The sequence below is a fragment of the Lissotriton vulgaris genome, chromosome 2_1 (genome assembly GCF_964263255.1).
Source record: "Lissotriton vulgaris chromosome 2_1, aLisVul1.2, whole genome shotgun sequence".
Classification (NCBI taxonomy): domain Eukaryota; kingdom Metazoa; phylum Chordata; class Amphibia; order Caudata; family Salamandridae; genus Lissotriton; species Lissotriton vulgaris.
The window spans coordinates 2,002,840,586-2,002,853,336 of record NC_141687.1 but is presented as its reverse complement, the minus strand read 5'-3'; the positions used below and the strand labels follow the sequence as shown (position 1 = coordinate 2,002,853,336).

Here is a 12,751-nt window from a genome sequence, read left to right as displayed (position 1 = left end):
AGACACCCTCGCCCTCCCCCAAATTAATACACTATTGGCTTGGTAGACACTTCCGGGGTCCTGATTCAGATCTGCTATATCTGTTTTTCCCATCTTGAGCCAAGAATGAAAGACAAAACTGTGACTTTTCATGTAAACAAGAGAGAGACAGACAGACATACAGAGATAACATCTGGTAGCTGAATAGCAAAATGTGAAACCAGGTAACCTGGAATCAATACTGATTTTCCTGCTTGTCCAAATTCTGTGATCGTAGGTAAATATTTTATTTCCCTAAGCCTCCATTTCCTTTATTATCACTTATGAGTGTACTTTTAAATGCTTTAGTGCAGGATGTGGTCTGTGGAAGTACCTCTCATGTTTGATTTAATAGACTGTAATGATGCTCCATCTATAACAAGAATTTGGGCCACAGGTTTAGGGCTTACATGACTTCTGACTTGCCTCCTAGTTCAGTAATGTCATTGTGAATGGGAGTGAGCCATGAATGTTTCTCAAAACTATCACTTGTAATAAATGTCTTTCTATGCAGTGATATAACCTGATGCACGTAAGTGAATCACTTCAGTATGTTAAAGAAATACATTTTTTTTACTTTTAAAGAGATTATATCTTATTTACATTGTTTGTTGCACAATATACATAGCAAAAGTTTTCGTGGCTCCACTCATACATGGATGTTTAGAGCCAAGGCTTGGGTCAGTCCACCCAAATAATTTGCCTTTGTGCCCTCCTCTGTCTTCTTCGGGCTTAGTACATGGGGCCATTAGACACAAGATAAAATTATTTTTAAAAGGTGAGGAAACATGGTGTCCTACCCTCACGCACTGATTTAACAACTCTAGCTTCAAGGATTCTTGTAGCAAAGATGAAGAGTCTGTTCACTAAAAATGCTCTAAAAATAAATGATCTCAGGGCAGGGACACCAGGCCACTGTGTTGTACCTCAAGATAGTCATAATTAAGGTTGGGAAAACTACTAGGCCCAGGTGTGATGAGCAGAAATGTAGCTTCAGCTGGGTGTTTGGGGTGTGACAACCCTCATTCATTCTTGGTTTGGTAGTTGAGTCTGAAGGCCTTGCGTTGGGTCGGCTGTGCCTTCAACAGTTTTTTTTTTCGTTTTCATTTACATTTCATTCAAACAGTGTTCGCATTGCTTGCTACGTTCGGGGCCTCCACTACTACATGGTACCAAGGATCCCTCAATGGGAGGTTTTTGGGCAAGCTGTTGCTATTTATGCCTATGAGAGCTGACTGAGATATACAAGATATCAGGTGCTCACTGCCCTGTCCTGATAATGAACTCACAGTGAGGTCGAAATGCCTTTGAACACAACCATCTATAACTCCATTCCCTGAACCTCAAAAAATAAAGAAAAAATTAGGAGTTATTTCTTTTTAGCTTTTTTGTTGCAATGTTTTTCACTTGTCACTTATCACTGCACATTTATTCGTGTGTAAGAACTTGATCGTCTGGAGAACCCTACAAAAAAAATATATATATATATATATATTTTAAATATCTTTATTAGAGTATTTTCCCCACTTTTATTACAGGGCACAACAGTCATGAAGAAAAAAATCAATATGTACAACAACCAAAAATATTTTTTACTGTAAAAATAAAATGTTATACAGTATAATTGGTTCCTGTCTTATGAGTAATTGAATAATTTTTGTTTATATAAGCTTAACATATGTATTATGCGCATATTAAGATTTTCTAAATAATTGTTTTCTGAAAAGCATAACAAAAAACCTATTTTTCCAAGAGTTTATTATTCATACCACAGTGAACCACTATTTTATAAACATAATGTCCCACAGTTTTGACACCTTTGCAGTGAACTCACAACTTTAAAAAGGTTAATAGTTGCCATGGCTCCATAAATAACATTTACTCATTTATTTTGTTCTTATTAATGTTTTCTGTTTTTCTCTGTTTTTTATGGTCTGTCGTTACAGTGATATTTTTTTACATGTTAGTTCTTTATTTATGATTTGGTTTTATAAATCAATTTCTTTATTGATGATTTGGTTGTTTGTTTCATAGGTATAATGCCTTGAAAAAGCCCCCAATGGGGGCGTACCACGTGTTGGCTTGTCTTTCTTATAACCTTCTGTATGGTGTCTGATTACCACCAAGGATCACATAACTAAAATACTAAATAGAAAAATAAATGTATTTTGCTCTTTGCTCCCCCTTAATGAAACAACCTGAGTATTATTTTAGAGATAGTATATACACTGTTTCTGACTAACCTATATCCTTATTTTCTGCTGAAGCTCAGTAAAAGAGTTTGATGTTCAGAAAGTAGAGTTCTCATTTCCTTTTCTTCAATGCACTACCCTATTTCTCACTCTATGTCTCTATCAATATCTTTAATCTACAGATATATACGTCCTTTATGAATCTATATACTTTCCATGTACTTATGGATCTATATATTTATTATTTTCTTCTAATTCAGCATATCCAATGCACCTCCCTATTTCTCACCCTAAACCTCTCTCAATATATTTTCTACCTCAATTCTCTGACTCATCTCAAACTTCTTAATACTACTCTTTCCAATGCACTGCCCTATTTCTCACCATATACCTCTATAACCACTCTCCCATTCATCCCAAACCCCATACCACTACTATGATCCCCAAAATAGCAATTTCTAGAATCTCCCCTACTCTACCCCTCCTTGCACCATCTGACACCTTTTACTATACCGATCCCCCAAAACAAGCCTTTCTAAACTCTTCCCTTCCACATCCCTCCACATCCTGCGCGGAAATTGACAATTTTTTTTTGTTTGTTTTTGTTTTTGGGGAGCCCTGTGGTTCCTTGTGGGACCCCCTGAGCAGGCCTAGGGGGTCAGGGTGTTTCTACCCTGCACACTTGTTGCGTTTTCTTTATAGGTTTCTTGTGCCTCAGTTCTACCGAGGCACAAGATGGCTGCCAACTCTTCCTGATTTGGAGTGTTGACAGCCGATTAGAATACAGCTTGTGCACGGCAGGGTGCGCTTACAGTGCGCGGATCCACCCCGGCCATAGACATATATGTACTTTTAAATGTCATTTTCTAAGGAACTACTGAACGGATTTACAGCATTTTAGCAAAAGTCACGAGTCTGAACTAAGGCCTACCTCTTTGCCCAATTTGGTGTCATTCCGTTCAGCAGTTCGGGCTGTAGCCGCGATGAACGGTTCCTATGGAAAATTGCATGGGGCAAAAAACATTTTGGGACCCCCCTTTTTTCTCGGCCCCTACTTGACGATTCACCCCGAGACTTTAAGGATAGGAGCGGACCGGAGCGCCCCACGAGTTTTGAACATTTTGAGAAGATTCATCAACCGGCGCCAAAGTTATTCCAAATAGAATGTTGCGGATTTCCTATGGAAAATAGGTCCTAACTATAGGAAAATAGTCCTAACTATAACTCCCTACTGGAGACCGCCAGTAGGTTATATATATATATATATATCTGCAATACCTCGCAGCACTCCACCACTCAGGTGAAATACAAGGCATGTACCAACTTCGTTGCAGCATACAGTTTATTAGCCCAATAAACAGTTAGTCATGACGCATTTCGACCGTCCCTACAGTTCAAAAACACAAGCCGAATCGCTCGTAGCGCCTCTTCCCAGCCGCTTCTCGACGGCTGTCCGCGCCGAGGCAGGCAGCCTCACTTAACTCACAACACGGCTGTTATTTCGTTTGAAAAGCAGCAGTCGCGGACACCTTAGAGTTCTTTGCAGCAACCTTAATTTATTTAGCACACAGGTCCGGCAAGTATACACTGAACGCGTTTCAGGATCACTCCCTCGTGAACAAGGGAGTGATCCTGAAAAGCGTTGAGTGTATACTTGCTGGGCCTGTGTGCTAAATAAATTAAGGTTGCTGCAATGTACCCTAAGGTGTCCGCGACTGCTGCTTTTCAAATGAAATAATAGCAGTGTTGTGGGATATATATATATATATATACCAAGGCCTCTGTGCAGGCCGAAACGTTATGCTGGCCAAGGTGCTAATAAATTAACCAACTCACCTGATTCCTGGGTCTCGTGTTCTTTGCTGTGCTGTGTTGGTATTCCGGTGATTGCGGACCTGGCTTATGGTTTTGAACACACACATATATATATATATATATATATATATATATATATATATATATATATATATATATATATATATATATATATATATATATATATATATATATATATATATATATATATATATATATACACATATATATATATATATATATATATATATATGTAACTTTAACAGATTTGTGCTTCAGTGGATAATAAACTATATATATGTATATTTTTTACTTTTTCTATCTTTCTCATCAATAGGTGTGTCCCTCTCCATGCGCCGCGCTAGCTAATTTTTATTGTGAGTTAAATGTAAGGAAATAATACAACATATAAAATCTGGTGAATGTTTACTCCAGATCTGTCAACCCCACAGCAGAGTCTAAAACCATCGAGGAACTTTCCACTTACCTAACTAGGATCCCCCAGGGGGCCACTCTGGTGATAGGGGGTGACCTTAACTCCCACTTTGAGCCATTGAGTGACCTCATGGATGGCGCAATTTCATAAGAGGATAACTACTGGAAAATCCCCCCGGCGGTGGGTCCTCCGCCTAAGTCATGGGCACCTCTGGCAGTCCAAATTCTAGCCTTAACATTAAACCACTCAATTAGGGCATGCAATGGCCGTGCTGGCTTGGACACATCAGCAAAACACACCTTTAACAAATCGGCCCAAGAGGCTCGATTGGATTATATATTCGTCGAAGCCTGTGCATGGCACAAAGTCATTGATTTTAAGGTGGTATCCAGGGCCGAAAGTGACCATAATCCTCTGATTCTAGATTTTCTTTGCCCTGGCCGCTCTAAAGACAGCCCCAATGGACGGAGAGGACCCAATAATCGGGCACTCCTCTCCAGTAATAGACGAAGAATCAGATGGGATAGGGCAGTAATTTGTCCTGAGTTAGTGGCTGATATATACGTAGAAGTAGCTACAGCACTGGAAACTGTGATTGCCTTGACCCCGGAGTTTATTTCTGATCCAGCATTTGCCAAACTTGGTGTTGTTGATCAGGTTTTGACTACAAGCATAGCCGAGATCCTAAACCCTTTGGGAAATGGGAAAAAAACAGTCAAAAAACATACATGGTTCAACCCAGCATGTCGAAGGGCGAAATCAGAGCTCATCAAAGCATTGAAATTAAGCCATAATAGTGCTCTGATCAAGGATAAAAGGGCTGCCTACAGGAATTTAATTCGCCATGCTAAAGCAGAATGGGAGGTGGATCACTGGGCCAACCTAACATCAAGTCTTGCCGGAAGAAATGCCTGGCAATTCTGGCAAATTGTTAACACCGGGTCAATAGAACAAGTTGAGGCTGTGGCCCCTAATTTAGCTGCTGAGGTGTGGGAAGAGCACTTTCGAACTCTTTACTGGGCGTATGTCCATGCGGGCGCACCAAACTCGTTGAGCCAAGCTCCTAATATCCAGAGTGGAACATCTGAGTACGAGTTTACTGTGGGGGAGGTGGAGACTGCTATTCTCAACCTTCCCTCAAGTAAAGCTCCGGGCCTGGATAAATTACCAGGCGACCTTCTAAAGCATGAACCGGTGGTATGGGCTCCCTATCTGATGGCTATTTTCAATGCTATTTGGGGGGGCATGGAGGTTCCGAGCACATGGCTGGGGGCAGAGATTGTCCCTATCTTCAAAAAGGGCTCACCTCTGCTCCCTGCCAACTACAGGCCAATCAGCCTCATTGATGTGCCCCAAAAACTTTTTGCACGTCTGATCCTAAATCGTCTTTTAGACTGGATCGAGGAGTATTCCATTTTAAGCCCCTTCCAGGCTGGGTTCCGGAAGAATGTTTCCCCTATGGACCAGAACTTCCGTTTATATATGCTCCATTGGAAAACTGTCAAGATCGGGGGTGGGTCACTATACACCATCTTTGTAGACATACGCGCGGCATTCAACCTGGTCCAGCTCCAGAAGCTGTGGACTGTACTCCGGGAGCTTGGTATTCCACCCCCACTCCTGAATATGTTAATACGACTCCACGCCCAGAACTATGCACAAGTCAGGTGTGGTAGCAGCGGTTCACTGAGAGCACGATTCTCCGTTAACAGGGGGGTAAGGCAGGGGTGTGTCTTGGCACCTACCCTGTTTTGCCTCTTTGTCAACGGGGTAATCGCACATCTGGACGCAGTACAAGACAGTGAGGCCCCAAAGCTTGCAGGGTCCAGGATGGCAGCGATCATGTTCGCAGATGACACGTTACTTTTCTCTAAAACCCCTATGGGTATCCAACGTGTCCTGGACGGGTTTGTCTCTTTTTGTAAAGAGCGGGATTTAGAAATTGACACCTTAAAAACCAAATACATGATTTTTAATCCCCCCGCAAAAACCTGTCCAAACCCTATGATAGATGGTGTTAGATTAGAAAGGGTCCACACTTTTGACTACCTAGGGCTTACCCTAAATGAATTATTTCCTTGGGTCCAACATGAACTGAAATTGCATCTTAAGATGACCCAGATAGCGGGGGGCATACTGAAACTGTTGAGTAGGTCATCGTACAAACCGATTGGTCCCCCACTAGAAATTTACCAACTGCGGGCGCGTGGAGCGGTGTCCTATGGGGCTGAGCTGTGGGGTTACAAGACTGGCTCAGCAATTACTGCTGCAGAGAATAGATTCTTAAGGCAATTGACAGCTTTGCCCGTGAGTATCCCACTAGTGCCGCTAAGATTGGAACTTGGCATCGGACCTATAGAGGAGGAACTGGCCCTTAGACCTCTAACTTTTTGGAGGAGACACTGGGTAACCCCAGAGTTATCCGAATATAGGCAAGAGCTAATTGAAGTACTGGGCTTGCCTAATGTGGGCAGGCTTCCTTGGCTAAAATATGTTAGGATGGAATTTGAGAAACTTGGTCTTGCTACAATGTGGTCAGACCCGGAGCATATTTGTGCTGGCATTTCACGAAATCAATTGGTACAGCTGTTCCGGGAAAAACGTATGGCCCATTTATTATCTAGCACCAAATTGGGCACTCTTACTGCCAGGTTCCTCTCGACCAAGGACTTATACTGTTTTGAACGAGTACTGGATGCTATTAGCCCTGTTGTTTCGAGGAAGCTTTTTCTCCAATGGCGGCATGGTTCGCTACCTATCAGATCTCTTACGTCTGACTGCTGCGCACTATCGCCGAAGAATTGTCCAGGGTGTACTGCAGTTTTAGAAAACGAGGTCCATGTTGTTTTCTTTTGCCCTGCTTACTCAAACCCGAGACGGAGGTGGATCATCCCAATCTGTAAAAACCTGGGGTTAAGCCACTGCCTCCAGGCGTACAGAATTTTAAAAACGGATCTTTCCCCGGTTGTGGTTTTCGCTATTATAAAGTTTATAGCAGCGATGTGGAATATTAGAAGGGCACTTGTGGCAAACCCATAAACTAGAACACAGAAAGTAAACAACTGAATTCTCTTGGGGTTGGTACTAGAATTAGTAGAGCAGGAGGGACAATACTCATGTATTGGAAATATACATTGATATGAAATGGTATTTTATTGCTTGTTTTAAATTTTTTTACTGTATCATTGAAACTGTTTTACTGTTGTGCTCTTTTATGACAATTCTTTGTCGAAATAAAGATTAATAAGAAATATATAATCTATATTTATTATATGTAAACCTATTTCTGTATACCATATAAACAAGTATATTAAAAGTTCATCAGTTATAAATATTTTAAAATAATTAGAATTTTAAGACTAACAATGAGTGTGCTAATTTTTTAACAAAGTGAAAATGGTCATAGACTACACAATTTTAACAGACTAGGAACACTACATATATAACATCAACACATTGAAAGGAATGTTTTCGATTACTCATTTATTGCAGGAAATCGTAACAGCAGAGATAGGAAATATTTGTATGTAAATATTCAGCCTTCTGCACAGGAGCAGGAATGATTCGAAAACTGTCCTCCCACAGCATGTTTCCCAGTGCAGACACATTGTGTGAGCTATATGAATATTCTAGTTCTTTATTAGAAACATGTGATGTCTGAAGGCATCTGTTATAGAAAGATGACATAGTGAGATGTGAGTTGATACTGTAACGAGGCTTGTCTCAGGTACAAGCTAGGATTCCTATCAATATATCTTGACTAGGAGCTAATCAAAATTCAGCTACTCTGATTGTGAAGCTGTCTAGCTTATAATACAAGCTGTACAAAATAGTCTGAACTTAGGTTAGTATATTCTGTTGTATATTCATGATTTTTTTTTTATTCTACATACTAGGTTTGCAAAGATTCAACTGAGTGCATCAGAGCCGATCATTCCTTTCAGAGAAACAATTATACGACCCCCGAAAGTTGACATGGTAAATGAAGATATTGGTAGGCAGCACAAAGTTGCTGTTATACATCAGTTAAAAGAAGACCAGAGTAGAACTCCAGAATGTGTTCAAATTGATGCAGATGGGCTCGTAACTATGACCACCCCAAATAAACTTGCCAGCCTTAGTGTTCGAGCCATGCCCCTTCCTGAATCTGTAACACAACTTCTTGAAGAGAACAGTGATTTGATTCGCATTATGGAGCAGTTCAACTTAGCTTTAAATGAAGGTAGTAGCATTCATGAAATTGGCCAGTTCACTTTGGATAGAATTAAGGAATTTAAACAGAAACTGGAACAAAACCTACAAGGAAGAAGGTGGAGAAATGCAGTTGACCAGATTTGGTCATTTGGTCCTCGTCGAAATGGGCCAAATATTTTATTGAACAGACTGGAAGGTTATGAAAGACCTTCTGTGTGGCAATGCCTTGATATGGCTATGAAAGAAGGCACTAAATTTCGGGATTTAGATAACAGCATTGCTAGTGGGTTTCAGCTTGTTGCGTTGGCGGGGCCCTTGTGTGAAGAACCTCTAATGGGTGTTTGCTTTATTGTGGAAAAGTGGGACATGAGCAAAGTACAAACACTAATAACCACTGACCGGCAGGATTCAGTACATTTTGAACCATCGGAGGGGCCTGAAAACAAAAATGAAGTAAATCCAACAGTGAATACTTCTATCAGTGAATCGTCTGATGTCCTCGACCGCCTAATTTCTCCTTCTGAGGACAGTGCAAAGTCATTTGAGAAGACAAAACGTAAAGGTGAGATTCTGCCTGCAGACTGTTATGGCCCTTTTTCTGGACAACTGATTGCCACAATGAAGGAAGCTTGCCGATATGCTTTCCAAGCCAAACCTCCGCGACTGATGGCAGCCATGTACACATGTGAAATTATGGCTACAGCAGAAGTATTAGGTAAGATATAAAAATACTTTTTCACAGATGTTTTTAAATAAAGATGACATTTTTTTCTTGAATTTAGTATTCGCAATAAAAAAACTCTATACCGATTAATATATCTGTTTGTTTAATTAAGCTCTGGTTTGGGACAGATAGCCATTCCTTAGTTCTGATGACTGTGTTGAAGGCAGGTCTGAGCGAACCAATCAACTTCCAGGCTGACGAAAGATCTGTGTCTGATGTGGATGACAGGTCTCAGGATGATGACTCCGCTTCGGCATTCCTGCGGCCATAGGCACAAAATCCGTTCTTGGAGTGAGCGCAGGGCTAATTCCAGTGGATTGTGAAGATCTCTCTTTGAAACCTTTTTAAGCTGTCCAGTTTGGTAGATTCATAATGACTGGGAAAAATGTATTCCAGAGTTGTGTGTCAATACGAGGTTTGGATAGCCTGTGTGAGTCTTGCTGTGGATATAGTTCGTAATAATCAGGTTTGTCTTGCTATGCTTCTGTTATCTTTTAGATATACAGTTTGGAACTAAAGCAGGTATATGTTTTTCTCTCTGTCTCTCGTGTGCCTTGAAGATCATGCAGAGTAAAATGTGTAAATGTAAATGTAAATGTAGGTGTACTTATATAGCGCAACCTGTCACCCAAAGGGCATCCTAGCGCTTGCTTAGGGAACCCGTCCTGGTATTCCCCTGTGAGAGGCCCCGGCATGGTGTCCACAGGGTGAAAGCCAGGCATCCCGCCGCGAGGGGCCGTAGTGGAGATTAAGCAAGCTATTGCCCAGAGTTGCAGAGTGAGACCCCATGAGTCGAGTAGGCACCGGAGCGAGAATTGTCGAGGCCGTGGAATTTTGAGCCCGAGACCCGCTGAGGCGGGGAATCGAACCCTGGTCCACGGTCGATCCCAGCTTCCGGGTCTGCCGCCTCTAACCACTGAGCCACACTTCTCCACTCCAGAGTAGCATCTACGTTATTTCCAGTGCCACTGGCAGGCAGTTTCAGGTTTTTTTGCTTAGAGCTGTGACTTAGGCAATGTTACAGTAGTCTAGTCTGAACAGTAGTCAAGCCATATTTAGTGATGCAAAGTGGCATCTGGAGCTGCAGGAGGATCCTTCTCAGCAACATAAGTTAGAAGGTAGAATTTTAATCTATTGTAATGATTTGATCACCAATCGCCATTTTTTCATTGGATTATACTCCATGTTAATTAATCCTTTGCTGTGGTCTGAGTGGCTCCTAACACTTCCTCCTGATTAAGTGGATCGAATGGCAATCTTTAACATGAGGAATCTCTAACTATATATATATTTTTCATGCAGTGAGCAAAATATAAACATATATTTTATCCTGTTCGTTGTGGCTGTTTAGATCAATGTAAAAGTAGATATTGTCTACATACATTTGTAACTGTTGGTGGTGCTGAGATGTAGCCCTAGCTGGTGGGTTCATGTATATATTGGCTTAAGAGAGGATCGTGGAGATGCCAAGCGGACCCCCACAAGTTATGTTTCACTGCACAAGAAGAGGAGCTGAATCTGTTTTGCTTGCTTTAATTTGATACAAATTATTAGTACCACTGAAAGGCCATTCTGGATATCCCACATTACTTTTCCAGGTACCCTGTTGGGGTTTTATGGCCCACTAAATCATATGCTCCGGATAGGTCAAGAAGGATCAGAGTTTCAGACTATCTCACTTCAAGGTCTATGCATAGGTCTGCCTTGATATTGGCTGCTGCACACTATTGCTTGTCCCTGCTATGATAGACGATTGTCCATCTTATAGATTATCATTAAATTCTGCAAATTATTTCAGCATGCAAGTTGCCTCATCCGTAGTGATGAATGAGGGGGTCATTGTGTTTTACAGTATTAGGCACTTCCCTGTTGAGGTAACGCACATATAATTATTGTTATTTGCATAAGTATTGGAGTGTTTATTTTTTTTTTTTTAGTAGATTAAACTTGCTAAATCTCCACAGATATATTTGGGGCTTTCAGCCTGACCAACTGATTGTGCACATAGCAAGACTCGATGCTGCTTGTGTTAGGAACAGACCATGTTTCTGACTTATCTGAGATGTCAGCCCTGCCTAGCATTGCTTTATAAGGAGACAGGCCTCCTTCAACTCTTATGCCATTGATATTGAGGTAGTTGACGAGTAATTTTGAAATAAGCTTGCTTCCTTATCACGTTTTTAGCAGAGTGGTACCTAGATAATGATAATCTGGCATAAAAACTATTTTTACATTTCCATAATCTATTTCGAGATTAAGTGCCATATGATATAAGAGAAGCTTCTTCAGCAATATGCCCTCAAGTATGTGGAGGGAAGGTGCTTCTATGGCTCTTACTAAACAAACATTTGTCTCTCTCTTAGTGGAGAAGTGGCTCAATGGTTAGAGGAGGCATACCCGGAAGCTGAGGTCAGACCCGGGACCAGGGTTCAATTCCCGACGCGGCAGGGTCTGAGCCCAAGTGTCCATGGACTCGATAATTCTCACTTCGGTGCCTACTCGAATCACGGGTTCACACTCTGCAACTCTGGGCAATAGCTTGCTTAATCTCCACTATGGCCCCCCGCGGCGGGATGCCTGGCTTTCACCTTGGGGATGCCCAGTACGGGTTATCTCACAGGGAAAAGCCAGGACGGGTTCCCAATGCAAGCGCCGGGACACCCCGTTGGGGTAGCTGTGCGCTATATAAGATACACTAAATAAATAAAAATCAAGTGTTTTTATATATGTTGTAGGTGACACTGGTTGTTTGGGAGCCTTGTTACATGATGAGAGTCAGGCATTTTTCCAACTTTTCATACTAAGACTAAAGGGACAAGCACTTTTTGAGCTAGTTGGTCTGTAGTCTTAGTTTATATGAAATAATATTGAGTGTAATGCTTTCATCATGGAACTGCACCTGTATCAGCAACCTGCCGTAGACTGCCCTTCTTACTTTTCCCTAAACTGTTCCAAGATAGGTTAGAACCCAGGCCATAAGTCTCTCACAAGAAGCTTGAATAGAAATGTGTATGCTCACATTTTAGATAGATGTTTTTTCTTTCTTCTTTCAAAGTAAAATATTTACAATTGCAAGTGTTTATTTAAAAAAGACACAATGTGTATGAGCAATTCTCCATTTGCTTTGTTTAATTTCCATTTTAAGTCTCCAGTACTCAGTACCTCATGTTTTACTTGTTGAGTAAGAGCTTTCTTGGCATGTATGTTCGCCGCCCAATAGATGTTTACTCGTGGATGCAAGTAGAGGCTGGGTTCCTTAAATGGCAGCTAATTGTATATTTTGGCTATGTTGTGGAGAAGATCGTTCCTTGATCTTCATTTGTAAGTGCAAAAGAGACGTTGTGTTTCCACTGCTCTCACCTTAAACTGTTC

General features: G+C 41.2%; 1 protein-coding gene across 4 annotated transcripts in view; it reads left to right on the top strand.

Moving 5' to 3' along the window:
• The window catches only part of EFL1 (elongation factor like GTPase 1), a 1,188,367-nt gene that overhangs the window by 919,512 nt on the left and 256,104 nt on the right, over window positions 1-12,751 (top strand). For all 4 annotated transcript variants that reach the window (XM_086958226.1, XM_086958223.1, XM_086958224.1 and 1 more), the window contains exon 18: window positions 8,358-9,370. In XM_086958226.1, coding sequence (XP_086814352.1) covers window positions 8,358-9,370 — 1,013 coding nt within the window. The remainder of the gene's footprint in view (window positions 1-8,357; window positions 9,371-12,751) is intronic.